This window comes from Fragaria vesca, linkage group LG7 (genome assembly GCF_000184155.1).
Source record: "Fragaria vesca subsp. vesca linkage group LG7, FraVesHawaii_1.0, whole genome shotgun sequence".
In the NCBI taxonomy this organism is placed as follows: domain Eukaryota; kingdom Viridiplantae; phylum Streptophyta; class Magnoliopsida; order Rosales; family Rosaceae; genus Fragaria; species Fragaria vesca.
In genome coordinates this window covers 16,817,672-16,842,478 of record NC_020497.1, presented here as the reverse complement: position 1 = coordinate 16,842,478, position 24,807 = coordinate 16,817,672, and the positions used below count along the sequence as shown (strand labels likewise).

The window sequence follows — 24,807 nt, the reverse complement described above, 5'->3', positions numbered from 1 at the left end:
TTAAAGAATTGATCTTTCATCTGAATACAAACCCCATTCAGCACACGACTAAACGTTCAAAACAACAAATTTTCATAAGAGTTTACCAAGTGGTTTAGACATTAAGCCATTAAGGCATCAAGCACAAGCAGTATAAAGAAAGTCTTAAATTCTAGTTCAAAGTACCAGCATTCCATCCATCTTTTCCATGCCATTGCTAAGAAGTAGAAGTAGATAGAAATATGAATTGCTTCAACAAAACTTCTACCAAGTGCCAAGTAATAACACTACTGGCACCAACAACTGAGTAGCAGAAATGGTGGCTACAAAAGTACCCAACGATTATCAGTCTATCAACAGAATCCATTATCAGTTTTGCAAAAGTTGCAGCAGGCTGTCAATACTCAGATTTGTTTTCCTTAATAGTTTATACACCCACAACCTCTGTTTCTACATCACTGTGAATATCTCCACAAACTAAAACTTTACTCCCTCCCAATTACACAATGGACCTCAGAAATCAATCACACAAATTGAAAACAACGGAACTTGGGAATTGGGCATGAAATGAACAAAGCATTCAGACTACATCATAAAACATCAAGCATTGGTCCAAAATCAAACCAGAACGTTTACTCTCTCAAATCAAAAGTACCTCAACAAAACTTCATGCAACCAAGCAAACAGAGATATAAATCCAGATATATTTAACAGAAGATCCAAATTTATTTCTAAAACCAAAAGTGCCATAGGCAATTAAACTTGTCCAAATACCTCAACACGGAGGCAATACCAAATTTTAACACTCCTGCCCCTTCACATTGTCGGATGGTGTCTCAGCTCCAAGAGACGAACAAAGATACGAACTAGGTAAATAGAATTGGAAAAGAGACGCTTCCATGTCATCAACATCATCCACTTTTGCTACATCCATATGATTTACGAAACTAGACCCATTTTGCCCATATAACAAAAGCAAATCTTGGTCATTGGACCAAGAAGGTAACAGCTCCAACTTGCCCGATGCTTCTTCGCCGAAATACGATATACAAGTGGGACCCGCACTACGAGCAAGCTGAGCAGAAAACCGACTCTCTCCTCCGGTTGGACTAAAACTTGGGCGAAATGAAGTTTTACCGGGAAACAATAGATTCTTCAGTTTTCGCCATTGGTTACTGGTCAAGCTACTCGACTGGAAAGATAAAAGAATAGGGCTTTTCTCCACAGTTGCTGAAGAAAGGCGTTTACTCTGTAGGAGCCTTCTTGCCAATGGCGACGACATTCCAGAAATTACAACAACCTCTGTATCTACCAAAATCAATAAACAAAAAGCTTTACTGGGTCAAATTCAGATCAATGTTTTAGTTTACCTAACCAAAAACATGTACATGTATCAAAAACGAAGAAGGAGAGGCGAGGTTACCTTGAGAGAGAGGTTGAAGGAGGCGATGAGAGGTATGAAGAAGGGGAAGTGAGGGATAAACTCTATGGTAGATTTGAGTTTGGGCTACTTGGGCCTCTAGGCCCATATTGAAAGTTGGGCCGACCCATATATATTAGGGTTTGTAACTGATGCATGCATTAGCTAGGGTTTATTTTTTCTCAAAGGTGGAACTTGGAAGTGCTTCGGTACTTGTTGCTGAGGCGTTAGTATTGAGAGATAGCGTGGTGAAAGCAAAAGAGAAAGGTTTTACAAGGGTTGAAGTGGAAGGAGATCACAAGCTAGTAATCGAAGCAGTGAATGGTCGAATTGAGCCTCCTTGAAGATTGATCAAGCTATAGTCCAAGATATTAGAGTTGGCGACTAGTTTTGAGTTAAGCTATGGTTGGATCTGGTGAAAAAGGAAAGAGAACAAGATGTGGGATTACCGAGTTGCCGAATTGCGTTATGGGTTCTAGTCTCATTGCTACCTCTACAAGACGCAGTAAATACAATCCTGGCTTCCCCTCCGCAGTGGAAGACACTTTCTCATCCAATACTAACAAGGCGCAATCTTGAATTCAACTATCTCAACGTTTTAGGAAGAAATTACAGAGGAACAGTTTTCGACGTGACGGCGAGAGCTCGAGCCTTTGTGAGACGTGTGAGTAAATATTTGCAGCAATATCAAGGTAACAAGGTTGAATCTTTGAAAATTGATTGCTATCACGGTATCAAGGTTAAATCAAAGACTGAAGTCAGGCTTGATGAATGGATTCGTTTTGCAATTATGAAAAGTGTCGAAGAACTACATGTTCGACCTGGTTGGTGTTCAATGTCCCACCGAGATCTTATTATTTTTCCTCTCCTTTCACTTGTTGGCTCCACTTCAAATCTTAAACATTTGTTATTAGAGAGATGCATACTAAGACAGCAATCTCCTACTGATTTTGACGGATTCAAGCTGCTAACTACTCTTCGTCTCAATGAAGTTGCCCTCGATAATTGTCTGATGGCAAACCTCCTTTCTGTTTGTTTATTACTTGAGAGCTTGACCTTAGATCGTTGCTGCAGGATGTATGATAAATCATTTCTGGATTTTGATCTTCCTGTTGTGTGTGATCGCCTAACTGATCTGAAAGTGTTACAGGGTATGTACATGTACGGAACCAACGTGAATATTTCGGCGCTAAATCTTACCTCATTGGAGTTCATTGCATATGTTGGTTGCAGTTGTTCTTTCCTACAAAGTCCACAGTTAGCAAGAATTTATTTCTCAGGCACCGGACTCTGTCGAGGAAATGAACTAGTGAAAATATCGGAAGCATTAGTCCAATTTGCATCGTGTCCCGCGCTTGAAACTCTTCATCTGCGAATTCCGGCAGAAACCCCCCGAATTAGCAGCTTTCAAACTTACGGAAATCTCAAGCAACTGAACTTGGATCTTGACCTAGATCGAAAGAGAAGGAAAGACAATGATGATGTTGATGTCAATTGTGTGCTGGATCTCCTCAAGGCTGCACCCCTTTTGGAAGAGTTCACAATAACAACACAAAATGGACAAGACTTGTCTAAGACTAATCCTAGAGAGACAAGGAATCGTTCTGGATTCACAAATGATCATTTGAGAATGGTTAAGATGCAGGGATTCACAGGTAATTGGTACGAAAGAGAATTGGCCATTTGTATCCTAGAGATTTCAGTTGTGGAAGAAAAACTTAAGGGAGTAAGGACTGATGCTCAGATCATACTTCTATAATTGCCTAGTTCAAGAAGATACCAAGCATACGAATTATTTGGAAGAAGCACGTTGCATAATCTCGTTCAATCAACAACCTACGGAAGTTCAAACAAATAGTGAACAATAGCAACAAATATACAGGCAGCGATGAAGATATTGGTGATCATTTGCAATTCTATATGATAGTTCTGCAAAACTCTAGAGATTTGATTTATGCAGTTATAGTAAGAAATAGCATTCTTCAACTGTGGCCGTAGGAAGTTTTCGATTTAACTATATGAACCGAAATCATTTTTGTTCACCAGCTAATCAGCTATATAATATAATTTTATCTCACCACCTGTCTTAGGGTGCATTATAGTTAAAATTTACTAGAAACCATGTATAGCTTCACTTCAATTACACGAGGTGGTTCAAACATTAAGACTGGAATCAGCAACTGTACGTGATAGGAAGTAAATAATGGGCAGTGATGGTCAAGAGAACAGAATACAATTGTCATCCCTAAACTCACAGAGTTGAAGAGGTCGGGAGTGATGGTCCTCAAGCATGGTACAGACTTGGCGACTTGCTGGCATAGATTATGACATTATGTACAGCGAAAGAGCACCGAGCACAAAGTATATCAGGGGCCAGTGCAAAAACTGCAATTATGCATAACAGAACTAAGACTTTTGGGGAGAAGGAAGGAACCAAATGCCAGCAACTAAACAACATGAGTTCACTTCTATCCATACACACTATACCACACGATGGTTACTGAAAAACACAAATCCTCTCTCTGAAAGGAGTATTGATTGACAATGAGAAATGCAAATGTGAATCAGTAGACCTAAATACATGGATTGGTTTATTTTGGTTACACAATTAGGCCTATATCCCTACTGCAACACTTCTTCATGATTCGACACAAAAATCTAATCATATAGCACTATCTTAACTTCTATGAGCAAACATAGGAATGATATGCAGAGCTATGAACATAGTGATAGGAAATGGGAGATCAGCATGAAAGAATGAGAAGTATGACATCAACATGGTCCATTACAGAATTGATCTTTCATCTGAATACAACCCCATTCAGCACATGACTCAAAGTTCAGAACAACAAATTTCATAAGAGTTTACCAAATGGTTTAGACATGGCATCAAACACAAGCAGTATCAAGAAAGTCTTACACAAGTTCAAAGTACCAGCATTCTCCATCCAACGTTTTCTATGCAATTGCTAAGAATTCTACTTTTGCAAAATCACGCAGAAGTAGAAGTAGATAGTTATATGAATTGTTTCCATAAAACTTCTAAATAGTGCCAAGTAGTAACACTACTGGCACCAACAATGGACTCAGCTTTATTTTCCTTAATATTTTATACACCCACACTTCTATTTCTACATCAGTGTATCTCCACAAACTAAAATTTTACTCCCTCCCAATCACAGAAACCAATCACACAAATTGAAAACAACAAAACTTGGGAATTGTTTACATACAATTCTGATGGTAATGCTAAGATTAAATCTTAATTATCAGTATCATTGGTCTTGGCTACACTGAGATCCCCAAACTTTTCCTTAAAGGAGTCTTGTCTCTGCAGCCACATCATATGCCCCTGAAACCCACAAAAGCTCCCAACTTTACTTCCACCACCCAATTGAAAACTACCACAATTACATTACAACCCATAAATTTCAGTGCTTGTGTGTGAAAGAGATGTATAGAAGAACAAGTTGCTATACCTGAAGGGCAGCAGCCCACCCAATTAGGAATGATGCAATCCAGAATTTCTTGTCATTCAAAAGCTTCCTGGCCTCCATATCCCAAAACCCTTAAACCCTATTCAATCAGAAATTCAGAATCAGCTCCAATCCCAGAGACTGAAACATTATAAAGGTTGGAGCATTTTGGGCTTATTGGACCAGAATTAGCCATGGGCCTTATGGAATCCATTAAATTTGGGCTTAGAACCCAAAGATTATTACTCTATAAAAGTTCAAACTTCAAAACCACCAAGAAACAGAGCCATTTGAAAAGTTTGGCACCATGATCATGAAACAAGCAGCTCCCAAGAATTATCAACACTACATTGGCCTATTTTCTTCATGCAAAGATTTAAAATCCCTACTTCAAATCCATGCCAAACTAGTAGTCTCAGGTCTCCAACAACACCCTTCAACACTAACCCATCTCATAAATTCCTACTCTTCCTTCCAAAGATGTAACCTTTCGCGCTTAGTTTTCAATTCTGTACAAAAACCAAGTGTTAGATTATGGAACAACATGATCAGAGCTCATACAAGAGCACAAGAATTCAAAGAAGCCCAAGAAATGTACCATTCTTTGTTGAAGCATGGTGTAGAGCCAGACAAGTACACCTTCAACTTTGCCCTGAAAGCTTGCACTGCTGCATTGGATTTTGAAGCGGGTGTATTGGTGCACCTTGAAGTAGAGCGTAGAGGATTGGAGAGTGATGTGTTTATTGGGACTAGTTTGATTGATATGTATTGTAAAATGGGGGAGGTGAAATGTGCAGTAGAGGTGTTTGATAGAATGCCTGAGAAGGATGTTGTGGCATGTAATGCTTTGATTTCCGGGTTGTCGAAAAGCGAGGATCCTAATGAAGCGTTGGAGTTTTTTAAGAGGACGCAATGTTGGGGGATGGGGGTGAGTTTAGTGAGCTTGTTTAGTTTGGTTCCAGCAGTGTCTAGATTGGCGGATATTGATTCGTGTAGGTGTATTCATGGGTTTGTGGTGAGGAGGGAGTTGAGTTTCGAGGTTTTGAATGGGTTGGTTGATATGTATTCCAAGTGTGGGGATGTGGATGTTGCTCGGAGGGTTTTTGATATGATGCAGGGTGGCGATGAGGATGGTGTTTTATGGGGGATAATGATGGCAGGGTACGCGAGTAATGGATGTTTTGTTGAAATTTTGGAGCTGTTTGATTGCTTGAAAGGGGATGGCGGTAAAATGAATAAGGTTTGCATTATGAGTGTGCTTTTGGCTGCTACTGAGCTGAAAGATTTGGAGATGGGGAGAGAGATTCATTGTTGTGCTTTAGAACTAGAAGTCGATTCTGATGTCGCGGTTGCTACTTCTATAATGACCATGTATGCAAAATGTGGAGAAATAGAGAAGGCAATACAATTGTTTGAGGGACTTGGGGAAAGAGATTTAGTTTCTTGGTCTGCACTTATATCTGCTTGTGTCCAGTCTGGCTATCCTGAAGTGGCATTGTCTCTCTTTCGGGATAGGCAGAATGAAAATCTCAAACCATGTGGTGTGACATTGGTCAGCGTCCTTGCTGCATGTGGGGAGCTTTCATATCTGAATATTGGTAAGAGCATACATTGCTATGCTGTTAAGGCCGATTTGGATTCTGATATTTCTACTGGGACAGCCCTGGTCTCCATGTATGCTAAATGTGGATTGTCTACTACTGCCTTGATTATATTCAACAGAATGCCATCTAAAGATGTTGTGACATGGAATGCACTTATAAATGCATATACCCAATTAGGTGATGTCTACCATGCTATTGATATGTTGAATGAATTGTGGTTATCTGGAGTAAAACCTGATGCAGGAACGATGGCGGGTATGGTCTCCACTTGTAGCTTATTAAATGATCTAAATCACGGTACTTGTATTCATGGACGAATTATAAAGAACGGGTTTGAACATGATGCTCCTTTGAGAAATGCTCTTATTGGCATGTATTGCAAATGTGGTGACATTTCATCGGCTGAATTTCTGTTTCATAAAATGAAACTAATGAAAGATGTGGTGTCCTGGAATGTAATGATTTCAGGATACATGGAGGGTGGATATGCCACAGAAGCTATATCTGTGTTTCACCAGATGAAACTACACAATTGTCAGCCGAATTTAGTCACGTTTGTAAGCATCCTTCCTGCAGTGGCAACTCTGGCAGCAATAAGAGAGGGCATGGCTTTTCATGCCTGCATTATCCAGAAGGGGTTTCTGTCTAATACACTTGTCAGAAATAGTCTTATTGACATGTATGCTAAATGTGGACAGCTCAATGATTCGGAACAGTGCTTTGAAGAGATGGAACTCAGGGATAAAGTTTCGTGGAACGCAATGCTTGCAGCATATGCAATGCATGGGCAAGGGGATCATGCTATTGCACTTTACTCGCTGATGGAGAAGAGCTGTATCCAACTTGATTCTGTGTCATTCATTAATGTCTTGTCTGCCTGCAGACATGCGGGTTTAATAAAAGAAGGGAAGGAAGTTTTTCACGTTATGCGTGAAAAGCACCATCTTGGACCAGAGTTGGAACATTATGCGTGCATGGTAGATCTTTATGGCCGTGCTGGTTTCTTCGATGAAGCTCTAGAATTGATTAATACAATGCCAATGGAGCCTGATGCTGGAGTCTGGGGAGCATTATTAGGTGCATGCAGGATGCATTCAAATGCGAAGTTGGGAGAAGTTGCGTTGAGTCATCTTGTTAACCTTGAACCTACAAATGCCAGTAATTACATAACTTTAGCGGATATACATGCATATTCAGCTAGATGGAGTGATGCTTGCAAGACAAGATCAAATATGAAGAGCTCTGGGTCAATGAAAACGCCAGGATGTAGTTGGGTAGAGGTCCAAAACAGGGTTCATACGCTTCAGGCGGGTGATTACAACTACCCCCAACTTGGAGCTGAGAGTTAATAGCAAGTGAATTGGTGTGTTCTATAGGTCGTCATCAGAGAGAGCATTTGACAGAAAACTTTATCTTCTTCTGTATGATAACACATTATGAATCTCCTACTGGAGTCTCGCACTTTCCAGAAAAAACTTACAAGTCTGAGGAGACATTGTGAAAGGTGATGGCTGTTATATGATGCCATATATTCTGTTTTTCTTCTTCTTCTTCTTCTTCCACATAACCACATTTGGTTTTGCTAACTGCTAAGATATCTCCCATTATTTTCAGTAGGCAGAATCTGCACAAGTCTGTCACGCACATATCTTTTCCGGAGATACTGTTTTGGGCCATTTGGCGATGGTTATCAGAAAATTTGACCAACTCTCAGTCTCTCACCCTCCATCTTTTAAGGTAGGCTTTTGGATTAGTTTTTCTGTCTTACAATGGCTTGCGCATACTGCTGGTAACTTGTATGTATATTGATGTTGTCTATGATTATATACTGAATATTGGTGACAGTTTCAACTTCTTTTTTCTTTTCAGCAATTTCTTCCAAGTCTCAAGTGAATGCTACAAACAAAATGGAAACTTGGAGGTCTGAGGATTTTGTTTGGGTCACCAAAGATGAATGGATGGATTGTTTTGCGGTATATGATTGTATATCATGTTAGCCCGCCAGAGCCATCTCTTGAAGTTCCCATTTTGTGAATGTTCTTCGCTTTTCCTACCATACTTTCATCAGAACGTGCATAAATATACCGGCGTGTCGTTTTTCATGTCGAGGATAAAACTCTTTGAATATCATCAATCAGAATTTAGGATACAGGCACTCATTTTGGGAACCCCATCTGCATGAGCTAGGGAACTGAGAGTTTGCAAGTAGATAAGTATGCTCCCAATTAAGCTTTTCAGGTCATCTTGAACCAACAGATGAGTGGGAACATTATGCTTGGTCGATCTTCTAGGTTATGGTGAGTTTTATTAATACAACAGCGATGAAGCCTGAGGCCGGATTCTGGGGGAGCATCATTAGGGTAAATACAGTGCATTGGTTCGATTGTGAAGTCATGTTGAGTTATCTAGTTAAGGTAGAATTAACCATATTTCAATTCAATATAAACTAACCATATTTCAATTCAATGCAACAATGAAGAAAGAGTCTTTAACAAGCAGAAGGCAGAATTAATTGACAGAAATGAAATGCAGATATGTTGAAGAAGTTAGAAAGGAGTAACATTTCATATAACCTATTCTGAAGAACTTGAACTCCTGCCTTCTTATTTCTACATACTACAACATCACCTTAAAAGCAATCTTATAACTAGTTCAAAATTCAATCTTATAACTGACAAAAATGAAATGAATTAAAATACACACACAACATACAGTAGCACTAGTGTCCATACTCCATAACGTAAGGTGGATTACAATTTACAAGTAAAAAAGAAAAGAGTTCTACATGTCCAAATGAAATAGCTGGTCCTCTGTAGATACTAGATACTACATGCTATTCACACAGCTTGAAGAAAACTCACCCAGTGCAGCTCTTATGACTTAGTATTGTGGTCTTGATTACATTCATAGGTTAAAAACGTAATTTATAGAATGATGTTAATAACTCTAACAATCCAGGGTCCATAGCTCAGTGGTAGAGCATTTGACTGCAGATCAAGAGGTCACCGGTTCGAACCCGGTTGGGCCCTAATTTGATTTTTAATTTTAAGTTTTTTTTTTGCCTATTTTGTTCTCACTATTTCTTATATTTTTTATTTTTCGTCTTCCTCTATTTTCCCATTCCCTTTTCTTTCCATCACTGATACACCCTGGGCATTGTACATCTCTTACATCCAGAATGGAGGCGATAGACCAGAACAAATTGATGAAAAAAAAGAAATGAAAATAAACAAGGTTTCAAAATTCTGTCCATATAACTTTACTGATCATGTTGATTAATAATAACACCACTATAACAGTGAATAACGTAGCTGATACAAAACCCAAGTAATGACACAAAAATAAGCGTCAATCACTACAGTTATAGAACTGGAATTCGGAATCGGTGAAGGGTCAACAGTTTTGTTTCTTCAGAAAACAGGTACATGGAGTGCACAATTCGAGGCCATAATGGGAGGATCGGGAGTGCAAGCTCCCCAGAAATGTACCAAAGTGCCTATCACTTCAAGTCATTCTTCAGTCTCCAAAGCGCCTATGACTTCAAGTAATGGTTTCTTCAGTCTCCCCTACCCCAATACAGGCATCATTCTTCACGTTTCACCGTCTGCAGAGATGTAAAGCCTTGGTAGCAGAGATGCACATTACATCGACTTAAATGAGTCTTCAAGTTGTGTCAAAAGATCTTCTAGTAGAAATTTACCAGATCACTCAAGGAGAAAGAAATACTTTACATCGCCAAAAGAAAGCCTCGGAGTTTTGCACTACACTTCTAATACTCTGTGTATAATGCTCCAAAGTCTGTGTATGCTCATCTATGCCATCGGTGGATACTGTATCTTCAGCTAGTTTGACTGCGGCCATATGTGACAGTTGAAAGTTCTCTCCAGCCTTCTGCAGCTTTCTTGCAGTTTCAACCTCGCCAAGCATCACAAGCGTATGCAATAAAGATTTTAGCTCCTGCAGTGCTTCAGTTGTTGGAGGCATCCCCTTCAAATGATCTACAAGAGCGAGCTCCTCACCAGGACTGCAATGTCAAGTAGTTATTTGAGACTGTGAATGAGGAACGTTGGAAAAATTCCAGAAAAGAGTATTTGACTCTTGTATTACAAAAAATAACTACCTGCCAGCACGGATTTTTCCTTTCTTTCTCTGACGCCTGGCATCTCTTGCCCTGCTAGTTGCACTTGATCTCATGGAAGTGGCAGAGCTCTTCCTGGTCCTGCTTACAAGATTAGGCAAACACTTCAAATATTTAAGATGGACTTGGAACTTAATGCAGAGCCATCCTCCCAATAAATCAAAGAGGTATAAACCTGTATGAACAAAAGTACGTAAAAGACATACCCAGTGGTGTAAGCACTCATTCCACTGAAATTACTGCTAGCTTCTGAAGCAGTATCATCATCAAGATCGTTCATTGACCGTTCCTCAGACTGGAGTTTTGCAGCAAGAAGTAACCTTCTTTGTCTTAAACCTAAGTATCGAGCCAAGTACTTCCCTACTTTCTCCAAACCTTCCTCGTATTCACCAATAAGCACGACCGCACATTCCAAGGCTGCATTCTTCACCTCAGAGATCAAATCCTGTCTATTATGCATTAAAGCAACTCTCAAAGCTTCCTCCCAGTCCCTCGCGCTAATCAACAAACTCATGCCATTGTTAATATCACCACAATACTCCAGCTCAATTTTGGCAGCTTCCTTTGGTTTACCAAGAGCTTGCAATTCTTCACATAGCTCATGAGCCAGTTGCATTATCTCATCTTTACCCAGTTTTAGAATCCCGGCAACTGTAAGCACCTTACTCCAATTACCACAAGAACGGTACGATTTCAAAGCCTTTTCAAAACTGGAGCAGCACATATAAGTGACAGCAGCATCCTCATAGCATTTTTCATTGCTAAGATGATCTCCCCAAGCATCGAGAACTTGGATTTTCTTGTTAGGATCGGCAATCAGCTGAAGTCCCAGTGGAAAGAGTTGAGGGTTTTTCTTCATCAGGTTCATAGAATCTGCATAGCAAGTGTCTCCTGCAGAAACAATGTGCTTAAGGGCCTTCTCAAACCTCTGCAGCCGAAGGTCAATGTTATAGCGCATTAAAGTTTCGGGCATTTTTTCCAATTCTTGAAGAAAAGGAAGGAACTCCTTAGGGTCCCGCTGAGAATTCAATGCCACCATAGCTGCAAGGTTCAAATCATAAAGGCCTAAAGCTGCCTCAAAAACAGATTCGGAATCAGATAACCATAACAAATGCTTCAAAGCCTCTTCAGCAGAAGGGTAAGACATTCTCCTTTCATCACTGGAACCTGACAATTCTGCCTCACGGATAGCTTTTATTCTCTCTAAAGCCTCATCAATTGCAGGGGGTTCACTACGAGCGAGAGTGGTCAGAATGCAAAGCTCCCTTGCAGGAGTTTCTGGTAATTGATCCTCAAGAGCCTTCCTAATGGCCAGAAGCACAGAAGATACCTTGTTATTGGAATCAGAACCCTTGGAATCATGTGATTGCACATCTTTAGCTTCTTTAGGAGAGGGTAAAGAAATAAATTCCTTATATAGTGTCTCTGTAGTATCTTCATTCTTTATGGCACAAACAAACTCAGTCATGTGGTTCAAATTATTGACCTGCTTGACAAACTCTGCAGCTGATTGAAGAAACACCTGCCAACCACAATAGTCAACAAGAACATTGAAATCTATCCTCTGACGCCTCACCATGAGAAGTGCATCTCTAAAACGCCTTTGAACCAATGCATTGCAAATAGAGGCCAGGACCAACTTTCTTGGGTAAATGCATTCTAGATTGCCACGAGATGGCTGCAACAGGACAGCAGCTTCATCTCCATGAACGACACCAACAACTTTGGCACCTCTTTCCCACATGTTTATAAAGTTCCTATTTTCTTCTCTTTTCTTCTTACCAGCATGGATGAAGTTTTCATGTTTAATCTCAAGTTCTTTTTGCAATACATCTGATATTTCAACAACAAAAAGCAAATCCTGCTTAGTTGCCAAAATTAAATGTGTGATCACCTGATCAGCCAAATTTGAGTAGAATGAAAAACTGCTGCAGTTATTGCATATTATCTTCCTACTGACGTGCAGCCTACAACTGTCATCAAGTCCAAAAAGCAGAGGTTTCGATGACACACTGTCCCCAACTAGAACCACACTCATCCAAGGGCAAGTCGATGAGAAGCTCCAATCATGTTTTGAGGCCCCTCTGGAGATGCCTAACTTTGGAACATACTCATAAACCTTTCCACCATCAAATTGAACAAATGCTGAACCTTTTGAAGCAGGATTAGGAGCAATTCCAGTAATGGTCTCTTCTAGAGAGTTTCGACTGGAAACTTTAGCATTAAATCCTGAGCATGTCAATAAACCTGGTACATGATCCTCGGAGCATGAAAGCTCAATTTCCTGCAAATAAAAACCAAGGTCTTCCTCACCAAGTGAAGACTGAGACAAGTAATTACTATGGCTGAACCCATGGTGAGAAACAGCAAGAATCTTGTGGGGGTCCAACCATATAAGATGTAAAACGGAGCCGAATGGTGAATCAGAACTGGACGCTTCAACAGGAAACTCTTTGCCTTCTAGATCTTCCCAAGTATCAGTTGCGGGAAGCTCTACAACGCATAAACAGCCATCTGACAGAAAAGCAGCCAAGCAGTTCTTAGAATTCTTGGAATAGAAGGCAAAGTCCCGGACAACACTCATGAATTTAAGGCTGAATAAATACATAGGAGGTGGCATTAGGCATAAAGAAAGTGGGGTTACAAGTATCTTGGAGTCATCAATTACTAATGCAGTTGAGTCGTCCATCACAGCTGAATTCCATATGAAGTTGTAAGATGTGATCTGGCCACCAAGAGTCCAACATATTAACTGCAGTGGCCTTGTCGGATTCCAGACAAACCTCACTCCATCGTGTCTTGGGTATCTAAATTCAGACTTTAAGTACCAATGGTTGTTACTGAAATACCAAATCTTGACACAGTCATAGTTATCACATCTGACAATGGCCGCAAGCAGATCTGAACTACAATTCCACTTGAGAAATTCTACAGTTGCATTAACTTGCTCATTAATGCTAAACATGCTTCTTTCCAACCCATTCCTCTCATAGAATACTATCGCAGGACACTCATTCTGCGCTTTCCTATCATAAACAGCAGCAACTTTCGCTCCACTTGGCATCCAGTCCACCACTGATCCCATAAACTGCTTTGATTCAGAAACAGCATGTAACTCCCCTGAATTCCGCTCCCAAACTTTAAGCCTCTTAAGCAAAGAGGAGCTAGAATCCAACGCCTCACTCAGCGTAACAAAGTACTTCCCGTCACCGCGCCAAGCAATGGGGCTTTCAATATTAGACAATACCGGATCACCTGAAACCACATTTCTAACCAACATTCAGATCACACATTTCTATTTCGCAATCAAATTCACACAAAAATCGGACAACTAATAAGCATAGCAGAGAGGTCCTTACATACGGTGCTGCCGTCTTCGGCAACATCCTCAAGTGCAGTCTCGTAAAGCAAATCCCAATCGAGAGTCATCACAAGTATCTGCCCACTCCCGGTGATTATCGCCACAAGATCACCATCCGGACTCGCCGAAACACACCTCACGCCGCCGTCGACGCCTCCGACGACCTGCGAGCCATTCTCATCCACACTATGCAGCAGCAGCAGCCCCTTACTGGTCCCAACCAAGAGCGCCTCTTTCTCCATGAGGTACACAAACGAAGTGATGAAGTCCTCCGCCTCATCCAGCTCGATCCGACTGACCTGCGCGGCGATCGAGGTCTTGCTCCACGCCCTCTCATGCTGCCCAAAAAAAAAAATCACATTCAAAATTAGGGTTTCACGAATTCAAATTTTTAGGGTTTTTGTGGAAGTGAGTGGAGGAGGCGAACCTGGAGGGAGGAGAGGTGGGTGGAGTAGATGTTGTTGGCGGAGGAGGCGAAGAAGAGGCGGCTCTGCTCGATGTCGAAGGCGGAGAAGAGGATGAGCTCTTCTCCTTGTGGGGAGTGTAGCTGGAGGTTCAGAGAGGCCTCCGAGTAGAGCTTGAGATTGTTCATGGTGGCAAAATCTGGGTGGCCTAGCTAGTAGTGGAGCTACTGGCTAGGGTTTTGAGGGTTTAAGACCCACAGCAAGAATTTAGAGTTGCTTCCACAGAGGAGTGAAGACAGTGTCTATAATGGTGTGGTATTGAACGACATGTCGTTGTTAATTTTGAGTGTGTGGCAATTTTTTTTCTTTAAACAAAAATTTAATTAAAACTATTTAACTCAACCCACCCTCACAAGACCGTGAGATTTGAACATGATCTCTAGGATTCCAAAAAAAAAAAAAACATGGTAGATAAAAATAAGATATCAGTTAGGCTAATTAATTAACAAACTCAGCTCATTAACAAATGTGTGACAGTCTTAAGTGTTCACTTCAGTGAAGTACTAAAATCGAAATGGGTTTGCTAAGTTTTTATCTCAAACAAAGAGTGAGATTAGATAAAGAAATTTAGCTCAGAAGGTAAAATAAGACAAAAATGTATTATTGATTTATGGGTAATTAATTGGAACATTTGTTCTTTAAAACAAGAGGGGTTGATCAAAACTTGGAATCACATTTGATACGAACAAAAAGTAAACAAATCAAAGTTGCTAAAAAGCTGATTTAACTCTTGGCATTTGATTTGGGAAAATGGAGAAAGAAAAAAAAATTGCTACCCACATTTGTCAGGTGGGGATTGCTTTATTCTTCCACTTCAGGGGGATCAACATTTGTGATGCTACCCACCTTTGTCAAGTGGGGGTGCCACCTGAAGGGCACAGAGACATCTTCACAAGGGTGAAGAAGCCAAACCAACAACCACAGAATCATAACTTGAATGCCATGCTTACATGCTTGGGCAATATAACATTGTTGGTAAATCCTTACAAATATTAACATAATACGATGTTTTTCCTATGTGGGACTCAATATTCTCTAACTCACATTGTATAGTCACAAACTGACTACATACACATTTATCATTATGTTAAAATAGTCACATTGTTAGAAAGAGCTTCTGTTTAAGGCTAGAGGAGAAAGACAACACGAGTATCATGAGTCATGAAGATCGCACTAGCAGGTCTCAGATTGCGGGAAGACCTGGGAGGCACGGACGTGAAATCCAACTTCTAGATGTAATAAAAATAAAATTGGAATAGAATTAAAAACTAGCAGGCGACATAAATCAAAAAACTAAACACATTCGATTTCATTCCTGTGATTCAAGTACAACAATCCGGCTGGTATAATAAATCAACAAGTTGTGAAGAAATTACAAAGAAGGAAGACAACATGAAACATAAAGCTAGCAGATAAGTTAAACAACAAAATGTGCAGAAGTTACTTCTTCTCTACTGAACTTCAAAATGTGTAGCGAAGTAGCTGAACCCTTTAATTTCTTTGATTGTGCTCCTATCATGTACAAATTCCTGTAGTTTCTATCTTCATATTTAATCTTCTGTTAGCAAAATTGCATCAGAAATCAACTTTGCCGAGTTTCCAATTTACCACTACCATATACAGGATCAAGGCCTCCGGACACCACATAAACTCCAAAACTGGCCCCAAAAGCTTTAGTAATGCTGAGAAAAGAGCCTTTAATCAAGTTCTATACCTTTTCCCTTTGCTGTTTCCAGAACAGTGTTCATATTTCCTGTAGTCATCATAGAAAGCATGTAATAGGATTTCCACAACTTAACAGAGAAAGGATACACAGATAAAGCTCTCTTATAAAACCTCTCAGAAATAACCTCAACATTCACCATATTACCCAATATTTCTGCAGCTTCTACCCATATATACTCTGGTGGAATTGGGACAGCATGAAAGATTGCACTGACCAAGTTTGAGCAAGCCCAGAACAAAACACTGACTGAAGTACTATCAGTCTCATGGTTGCCACTAATTAACAGCTTACAGACAGAAACAGCTAACGGATAATTGGATGGAGTTATGTCCAAAATGGCTTCAACAAAATCCACAAGACATTTTGTCTCACCTGTCATTTTCGGTATAAGAGATGGTCCATACCACCCTTCAAGAACTGAATTGACCAGAGAAATATTAGATGAGAATGGGCTGAATACGTTACTAACCAGCTGTCGTACTCTTGGCTTCTTGATGTTGGCAATGAACTGCATAGATAACGGCTGAGACACAGGGAAAGCTTGGGCATCACCTACATAACGTTTCAAAATCTTCTCCATGCCACTATGATAACAGTTCTCCGTTAATCCTGATTCCTCACTTAGCATAAATAATGCATGCTCCCTCATGCAATGCTTAGAATATTCTGGAACAGCAGCCTTCAATGCCCTCTCAAGGGCTAAGCGAGCTTCAATCTGATCATTTTGGATTAACTTATACAGTGAGAGGTTAAGATATCCAAACATTACATCCATCTGCTTACAATCAGAATTAAGTGTCTGCAGATTTGAATCTGAAGCCAATCCTAGTGAGCCATCTGAGTTATCACACTCCATGTCATCGAATGTACCATTTCGAAGACAATGAACTTGCCAAAAAGAATGAAACCAACGGCCTATAAGTTCTTTACCATAGTCAAATTGTCCTTTCTGAAGGGCATATACAACATATTGATTCCAGATGCATTGAATTCCCGGAACTTCCTTTGGCCAACTATTTAGGGCTTCCTCGAACCCATCAAAAAGCGAGCCACCAGGAGCATGTTTGTGGGCCCTTGCCGAAATTAGAACAAGCTCTAAGCAGGACGGGAACATTTTAAGATATTTACCCAGAAGATTACTACACCTTTCTAAGCTGTCAATAGCTGCCACGCACCTTAAGTGGTTCAGAGCAAAAAAATGTGCCAAACTGAGATCAAATTCACTTTTATCCAGCAATTGACATACAGAATCTTCTACTGCTTCCATCAGTTGGACTGCCCTCTGCTTTTCATTATCTGTTAATTCAATAGAAGGCCATTCTATTGCAAACAGTTCTTTCTGACATTCAAACTGCAGTACTACAGCATCAGGAAGTTTCCTATAGATAACCATGTAAACACAGCAAATCCCCAATATACATTTGTCATGACTTGTTAGGCATGTGGGAATATCAGTGAGCAATGGAGAATCAGGGTCATAAATATTTGTGGCAGCAGAGAAGAATCCACAAATTTTCTGAATGGCCCTCTCAACATTCCCAGACATGCATAGACAATCCACCATTTGCAAATTTAGGTCTAAGATACAAGCACTAGCATGTATTTTATCTTTGGCAGAAGAAGCATGGCGGCAAAGTGCTGAAAGAGCAAGATCGTAGGTAACCAGTCGGTCACTTAGCTGCATCCGACTGTTGATGAACATGATCCAAAGTTCATAAGATCGATCATTGTAGTTGACCTGAAGAAGAGAAGGAGAAGTGTTTCCAGACAAAAGCTTCAAATTTCATATCTAGAATAGACAGAGTAAACTGCATATTCAGAAAGACTAGAAGAGTAGATAACTAAGACAAGATTGGGACAAAAGGGGGAAGACAGTAATAAAACCACAAAAAAAATGGAAGAATGGAAAAGCTTGTATGAAGAAGCTTATTTCGAGAGAAATAAAAAAAAATTTGCATAGATCATGTTATAGACTCTTCGATGAAATGTAACTCAGATATATAGTATATGTTTTCCTTGCATACACATCTGGCAGCCTGATGTGCATGCCTTCGGCTATCACAAATTAATATGCACCCCAATAACACTACAGCACATCATGAGATTGCCTGATCTTGGATAGAAAGAATATATATATATATATATATATATAGACACACACACACAGTCCTTTTCAAATAAGAACCTCCTTACCTTAGTTAAGGTACGGATTTCCTTAATTTGACATATTTTCTCATCATAGCCGTTCAGTATTTAGATATACATGATTAGATCATCTCTGCAAATTTTCAGCTAATTTGGTTATCGTTAAGGTATCGAAAATGTATTAAATCAATGAACGAACCGAATCTGTTCATCCTGAACCGTACGTTCTTTTAACTCTAAATCACAGTTTTGAATGCCTTAACCATTATCAATTTGGCTGAAAATTTGTACCTAGATACTGAACAGCTAAGATGAGAAAATGTGATCAAAAAGTGGGTCGAATAAAGAAATCCGTACCTTAGCTAAGGTATGGAGGTCCTTACCTGATCAGCATTGTATATATACATATATATAAACTAAGAAAATATATATATTAAAAATGTTTAATGAGTCCAATGGGAAGATTAGTGCGACTAAGAATCAAAATATCTACAGCTTTCAAAACAAAAAATTTATATTAAAATATCCATACAGGGCGTTAAACCTGACCTCACAAAATTGAAGTAGAGCACTTTAAACAGGTCAAAAAGAAACGAAGATAAACATAGCTTGTGTGTTCCTACTATAAAAGAGTATAACTAATTCCTGAATGCCAAAAATGTCTGTAGGGATGTACCCACTGTAAATACCCCAAGTTTCATACTTCAAAGAAAAAAGATATATATTGCAAGAGTAGGAATTATGTAATAGCATACCGCACAAGTGAACATGTCATCCTTCCCTACTGACTTCATATTGCTATAGTAAATAAGCAGATAAAAGACCCAGAGAACCACGGATGTTGGATCAGCCTCAAGAGCTAGTGACAGTACAGGAAGAGCCTGCAAAAGTCAAAAATATAAGATAATACTCAAATCTCTGATCAGAACTAACAAGTTGTGGTCACACAAATGCTTGTTACCTTTTTCATACCCTCAAGAGCATTGACCTCCTGACTGAAAACTAAAAGAGCCTTCTCCAGGAATTCCTCATTGTCAACCAAAGCTTGATCCAGTTGATTCTAAGTAATCAAATTGTGAGAACGGAAGTTAGTAGAAACATGGTGATGGACCATTCAAACAGCAAGATAGTTAAAAAGCATTACACATTACAGAATTGAATCAACTGATGCATATAATGAACAGATTATGATCAAGATTGATATGCAAGCTAGATAGCAAAGATAATGCAGTAATGCACACAAAAAGTTTAGAAGCTTGGTATGCAGGGCACATAAAAGTTCAGAAGCTTGATATGCATAAAAGTTTAGAAGCTTGGTATACAGGGCAGATAAAGGTTTAGATACTGCCAAATATTTCACAGCATTGATGATGCAACACTACGTATAGGTACAATAGAAGCATGCGAGATTAGGGATATGAATGAGAGAAAAGAGCAAATCAATTAACAAACCACTCTGCTATTTCTACTCTGGAAATATGATGGCTGTCTGTTCCAACTCACTGGGACCTCGATGCGACCGCCATTTCCATGCAAGACTGGCCCATCTGCAGGAATATCCTTTTGAAACAACTTTGATAATGCTAAGAAAAGGCTGAAACACTTCTTCCAGCATTCACCATTTCTCAGTGCTAAAACAGAATCATATGAACACCGATCAGCTTTTAGAGTACTTAAGCCAACAAGGTAAGTTGGTAAAGTCATAACATTGTGACGCCAAGGAACTTTTGCTGAATTATCACACTTTTCTTTGCATAACGGTTGTCCAACCTGACAAGCTGCAGGAGAAAAGAACATTTCACGAATGCAAGAAACAATATGTAAGTCAAAAATTTATGAAGGGATTAGTCATACCAGCATTATCAGTATTATCATGCTGACGTGGAGACATATCGGTGGTAGAGTAGTCCTTAACATGCTGCCAAGGACACTCATCATTGTTGCATTTTCCTCGTAGCTCATACAAGCAAAGTGGCCAAAAGGGATCAACAGCAGGACCAGCGGTATAAGAGGCATCTTCTCTTTCACATGATTTCACCAGAGTCTTTTTCGTTGCGTCTATCATGGTACTGCTAAACTGCACTTTACGAGAGTTCACACAAGCACCTTCTTCAATATTAGTATCACAAGTTCCACTTTGTAGACTTCTGTGCTGATGTTCCATCACATTGTTTGGGTGTATAACCTTCATATACCCAAAAGCACTACTGAAGATGTTGGAAGGCGAAAAGATCATAGAAGCCAATGAGTGATCACCTCCAAAGGAACATCTGTCCTTAAAATATCCACTGGAATGAGAGTTCAAAGACACATCTTCGATGGAATGCTCTCTCTGGATCTGAAGAGGAGCCTCAGTGGAACTTTTTTCTGGCCCATCAGCGCCTACAAGGTAAAGACATATATTAAAACCTGAATAATAGCATGATAAAAAAATACATGGTTAACAAATCATTGTGGAATATCTCAAATATAACTTCATCACCACAAAGATCCTTTAGTTCACAAAAATTTAAGACATGGAAATAACCGTATTGTGTTAAACTCAGATTATTAGACCTAACTGCTGTAAACACTTTGGTATGCATAAGAAGTTTTATAATTGCAAAATGGACACTTATGTTTTTGAATGAGAATATCAGCTCAAAATGAGACCACCTTCAATGTTGGATTGTTGATTCTTCTCCATCTCTGAGAAGGGAGAACTCCCATTTACTTGAGGTGGTCCTTCACTAATCGCATCATTTTCAGCCTCTCGTTCCACTGCAATCCCGACATTACATTCGAAACTGTTCTTTGAAACATTTTTTGTTCCTAGCTTTGCAAATAGTGTAGACCTCAAAGCTTTCTCGAGAAGTAAAGATTCCTCGTTCGGGTCAATAGACATTTTCTTATTTGCTTCAGTATCTGTCTCCTTTTGTTTGTCTACAATATGGCATCCACTAACGCGTCGAACAGATTCAGTTTCAAATGAAAATGTATCATCATCTTCATTCTGTGAACCATTTGGTTCAGATGGAGAGAAAACTCCATCTGTCCCATTATTTCCCAAAAGAGGCACTGGCTCAGATGTACTAGCATCAGGTTCACTGCATGGTTCTGAGCCAATGTTTTCTCCACTCAAATGCTGATCCGAATGGGGGATCTGAGCAGTGTAAACACCTTGGTTTCTGGAATCAATAACCGCTAGATTGCAATCATTATGCTCCAGCGGCATCTGATGGCTTGACGTGGGCGTTAAATTCACATTTTCAGACAAGTTATTAGTGTGATCCAACTCAAATCCACCTTGTTCGTGCTGCCTTGAGGAACATAACAAATTGGGATTATCGATAACATAAGCACGAAAGTCGGCAGAATATTGCTCCCTTTTCCGATAAAGAACATCACACCTAGCATTCGCTTCAAGAAGAGCCCTCTGTGCTTTACGATAAGCTTTAAGAGCATTTTGTTCTTCAATTTCACACCTTCGCCTATGCTCTTGTGCTTCCTCCAGATTCCTGTCTAGCATTTCCTCCATTTGAACCAATGACTGCATCTTCATGTTGTCATCTCCCGTAACGTTTGCATTACCAACACAATCTGAGAGGTTTTTGTTGTTTAGCAGTGCCTACAAGTGAAATAGAAAGAATAAGTGTTAACATAGTTAACAAATAATCGATACAGGGAAAAATACAACCAGACAGAAAACAAACCTGGCATGTACTGTAGAATGAGAGCTCAGGTCTCTTGTCAGCAGTTATGGTTTCCGGATGGTGACCGCTTCTCATTAAATTCATTCCTGATATTGGATTGTTTAAGGATCCAGGTTCTCTATGATTCAACTCCACACCATTCTGCAAAGTTAAGATATATTATTAACAAACACAATGAAAAGTTCACTATATACATAAGTTAGGTCATCATATTTGAACCTGACCTATGTTAGGTTAGGGAGGAGATATGATAGTCAACCTACAACATAGTTTTAGGAAGCTAATACACTGCAATGCTGTAGTGATTGACATGTTCACTTACCAAGTTATTTGGACCCACATCTGTCAGTGATTTAGCCTGGATTGGTACAACAGAAGAATCTATCTGCTTACCCCTCCCATCGGACTGGATGTATTTAGCATTGATGCCAGCACCTGCATATCAAAAACCATTCTTGTTGATGCAGCATCTCAAAACTGTTAACCATACTAAGTGTGACAGAGGGAAAGCAAGTTACTGACCATCTTTCAGTCCAGTATGTATATTTCCCAACATTCCAGAGACATGTTTATCATTAGGATTTTGCCATTTTACAATGCTAGACTCTGTTGGGCGCACCTGATTTTCTTTTTGGACAAAATCAATCTTACTGGAGTCCAATTGAGTATGGTCCTCCACAGCTGTGGTTTTTGATGGTAATAAAGGTTTTGCAACAGGTAATTCCTGTGGGCCTAGTGCAGTTAGCTGAGTGGAAAAAGTGCCGCTGACTTTTAGACGCTTTTTATCTGGCTCTTGTGGTTCTATCTGCAGAACATCAGAATCTCCTATACTGCACTGTCCAGCTCCATCTCTTTGCAGGCCCTTAGCATTCTCATCCTTGCATGTAACTGATTCTTTAGTTCGCTGGGCAGACTTAAGCTTCAATTCACTTTCCTTGAGCTTCAGTTCAGTTTCCTTCAGTGCAATCTGCTGTCGCAAGTCTTGAAGTTCATTTCCACGCTCTCTGTTCACTATATTTTTGTTCATGGAATAGAAATTTCCAACTCGAGATCTTTGCTCAACTGATGATGGCACTGAATCTCTAGAATTAACTCCACCGATATTCGCCATTGATGTGATAAACGTGCGATTCATAGACAACTTTTTCGGCATTACTTTGTTCACATTCCTGGCAGGCTGTCCCAACTTGTTTGGTTTTGCAATAGAAGAAAAGGGTGGTTTTCCATTAGCATTCGCTCGAGTAATATTACTTTTAGTTTGTAAGACTTTCAGTTTCCCACGCTCTTTTTCTTCAGAATCACTCTGGCTATCATCATCTGAGAAGCTTATCACAAGATTGTTTGGCCCCGAGTGGGCATGTGGGGGACGCCATCCAGGTTTAGCAGGTTTTAATGGTACTCTGTTCGCATCATTGCTCTTCTGGGAAACAGGATGCTTGGAATTTTGGCTCTGATTATCAGCAGAGCTTGTGGGAGATACAGCCTTCCCTGTAAGATCAACATATAAGTCCATCAGACAATCTAGTACATAATGCTGAATCATGAGGGACCATGATATTCAGAGCGACATAAAAGAGTCACCGATAAGTACACTAGTTTGTTACACACACAAGGTGTTCACATCTGCACATAATCATTTCATCCGCATGCCAAAGACTACTCAAATTGGTCAAAGAAAGGAGCTCGGCACGACAGTATATATGAAATAACGCAGCCGAATCTTTCAAACAAAACAAAATAGAAATCTTTCCCTGTAACGAAAAGCAAGACTCACCCGCTTGATTCACAAGGGTGACTTTGTTCACTGATGGAACCGGCATGGGCCCTGGAGTAAGTACACTAGTACCATTCGATCGTGCAGCTGATAAAACACGATTTTCCTGTACAAAAAACTCCGTAGATTCTTTTAACTGATCATAATCAGAGCACACAATTATTATGAAAATAGAAACACTAGAAAGGCATTATCAAAGGCACATTGATAATCAAACTATCGGAGCTTCCGAATCAATCTCTGAAGAACCTTATCCACTAACCAATATAACATCAAAATTTTCGATTCTAAATTTCCAGAAATTTCCAGAAATCTACGCACAATACTCAGGCAGTGAAACAATCAATTACAAAACGCAAAAACTAAGCTCAAATCGAGGCAGGAATCGCAATCTTACGTCATTGTCATCGGAGGAGAGCTCGCCTTCTTCTCTGGATTTGGGGGGATTGAGTTGGAGCTCCGCCGAGTTAGGGCCTTTGTCCGCCGCGGAGTCGACCTGCATCGGCGCGGCGCCGTCGGGCTCCATTTCAGGCAGCGATTCCGAGTAAGGAAGGTGGTCAAGGTCTGGGTGACCCTGTGAGATTGAAGAGTGAGAAAGAGAAGAGAGAAGAAGAAGACCTTTTATTTGCGAACCGATCAAAGGGTCACAGAGTCGAACAGGATATGGCTACCCTTTAAAGGTGGGACCTTCCAGCCCGCGTAGGCCCACTACTCTACAGACCGCCAAGCGGACCCGGGGCTCCGCCTAACCCGCTTTGGCCCAGTTCGTCTAATTTTTTTTTTTTTCTGTCGTCCATTGAACAGATTTAATTGCTCTTGTAACTAGATTGATTTTGTTCTTGAAGAAGCTTGATTTCGTTTTGCAGGTCGTCATGTTCAGTCCAAAAAAAAAGGTTAGTTCGGTCTATGCTTGAATAGATGAAGAGCAAAACGATTCTAAAACGAGAAAGCTAAAGGGTTTATAAACTAGTTAAAGCGTAAAACGAATAAGCAACCGATGTTTTAATAAATTGAGCGCAAATTAACAA

General features: G+C 39.9%; 5 protein-coding genes and 2 non-coding genes across 7 annotated transcripts; 3 read left to right on the top strand and 4 right to left on the bottom strand.

Moving 5' to 3' along the window:
- Window positions 1-778: 778 nt before the first annotated feature.
- LOC101302993 (uncharacterized mitochondrial protein ymf1-like) lies at window positions 779-1,261 on the bottom strand. The gene has a single exon (XM_004308832.1). It carries the CDS (start codon window positions 1,259-1,261, stop codon window positions 779-781), a length of 483 nt encoding a protein of 160 aa, XP_004308880.1.
- Window positions 1,262-1,551: 290 nt separating this feature from the next.
- Window positions 1,552-3,158, top strand: LOC101302709. The gene is made up of 2 exons (XM_004308831.1): window positions 1,552-1,704; window positions 1,824-3,158. Exons 1-2 carry the CDS (start codon window positions 1,552-1,554, stop codon window positions 3,156-3,158), a joined length of 1,488 nt encoding a protein of 495 aa, XP_004308879.1.
- A 1,185-nt stretch (window positions 3,159-4,343) lies between these two features.
- LOC101297960 lies at window positions 4,344-5,011 on the bottom strand. Its single transcript, XR_185269.1, has 2 exons — window positions 4,879-5,011; window positions 4,344-4,751 (listed from the first exon to the last, which is right to left on the bottom strand). It is a non-coding gene; the product is annotated as an uncharacterized LOC101297960 (transcript).
- A 456-nt stretch (window positions 5,012-5,467) lies between these two features.
- On the top strand, window positions 5,468-7,828 carry LOC101302410 (pentatricopeptide repeat-containing protein At2g39620-like). The gene has a single exon (XM_004308830.1). The coding sequence runs from the start codon at window positions 5,468-5,470 to the stop codon at window positions 7,826-7,828; it is 2,361 nt and encodes a 786-aa protein (XP_004308878.1).
- Window positions 7,829-9,436: 1,608 nt separating this feature from the next.
- Window positions 9,437-9,508, top strand: TRNAC-GCA. Its single transcript has one exon. It is a non-coding gene; the product is annotated as a tRNA-Cys (tRNA).
- Window positions 9,509-9,700: 192 nt separating this feature from the next.
- LOC101297672 (elongator complex protein 1-like) lies at window positions 9,701-14,570 on the bottom strand. The gene is made up of 5 exons (XM_004307498.1): window positions 14,406-14,570; window positions 13,934-14,316; window positions 10,824-13,844; window positions 10,600-10,698; window positions 9,701-10,503 (listed from the first exon to the last, which is right to left on the bottom strand). The coding sequence occupies exons 1-5, from the start codon at window positions 14,568-14,570 to the stop codon at window positions 10,188-10,190; spliced, it is 3,984 nt and encodes a 1,327-aa protein (XP_004307546.1). The 3' UTR covers window positions 9,701-10,187.
- Window positions 14,571-15,728: 1,158 nt separating this feature from the next.
- Window positions 15,729-24,367, bottom strand: LOC101301833. The gene is made up of 11 exons (XM_004308829.1): window positions 24,177-24,367; window positions 23,780-23,885; window positions 22,528-23,493; window positions 22,328-22,440; window positions 22,006-22,146; window positions 20,969-21,920; window positions 20,168-20,695; window positions 19,817-20,091; window positions 19,275-19,373; window positions 19,069-19,194; window positions 15,729-17,906 (listed from the first exon to the last, which is right to left on the bottom strand). The coding sequence occupies exons 1-11, from the start codon at window positions 24,303-24,305 to the stop codon at window positions 16,140-16,142; spliced, it is 5,202 nt and encodes a 1,733-aa protein (XP_004308877.1). The 5' UTR covers window positions 24,306-24,367; the 3' UTR covers window positions 15,729-16,139.
- Window positions 24,368-24,807: the final 440 nt, after the last annotated feature.

Coding starts and splice junctions, on each gene's coding strand:
- LOC101302993 (XM_004308832.1), bottom strand. CDS start 1,261: ATGTCGTCGCCATTGGCAAGAAGGCTCCTACAGAGTAAACGCCTTTCT.
- LOC101302709 (XM_004308831.1), top strand. CDS start 1,552: ATGCATGCATTAGCTAGGGTTTATTTTTTCTCAAAGGTGGAACTTGGA. Junction 1,705..1,823: donor TGGAAGGAGATCACAAGCTA/GTAATCGAAGCA, acceptor CTGGTGAAAAAG/GAAAGAGAACAAGATGTGGG.
- LOC101302410 (XM_004308830.1), top strand. CDS start 5,468: ATGTACCATTCTTTGTTGAAGCATGGTGTAGAGCCAGACAAGTACACC.
- LOC101297672 (XM_004307498.1), bottom strand. CDS start 14,570: ATGAACAATCTCAAGCTCTACTCGGAGGCCTCTCTGAACCTCCAGCTA. Junction 13,845..13,933: donor ATTAGTTGTCCGATTTTTGT/GTGAATTTGATT, acceptor TAATATTGAAAG/CCCCATTGCTTGGCGCGGTG. Junction 10,504..10,599: donor GGAAAAATCCGTGCTGGCAG/GTAGTTATTTTT, acceptor TTGACATTGCAG/TCCTGGTGAGGAGCTCGCTC.
- LOC101301833 (XM_004308829.1), bottom strand. CDS start 24,305: ATGGAGCCCGACGGCGCCGCGCCGATGCAGGTCGACTCCGCGGCGGAC. Junction 20,696..20,968: donor TCAACAATCCAACATTGAAG/GTGGTCTCATTT, acceptor TTTACCTTGTAG/GCGCTGATGGGCCAGAAAAA. Junction 20,092..20,167: donor TGATAATACTGATAATGCTG/GTATGACTAATC, acceptor TTTCTCCTGCAG/CTTGTCAGGTTGGACAACCG.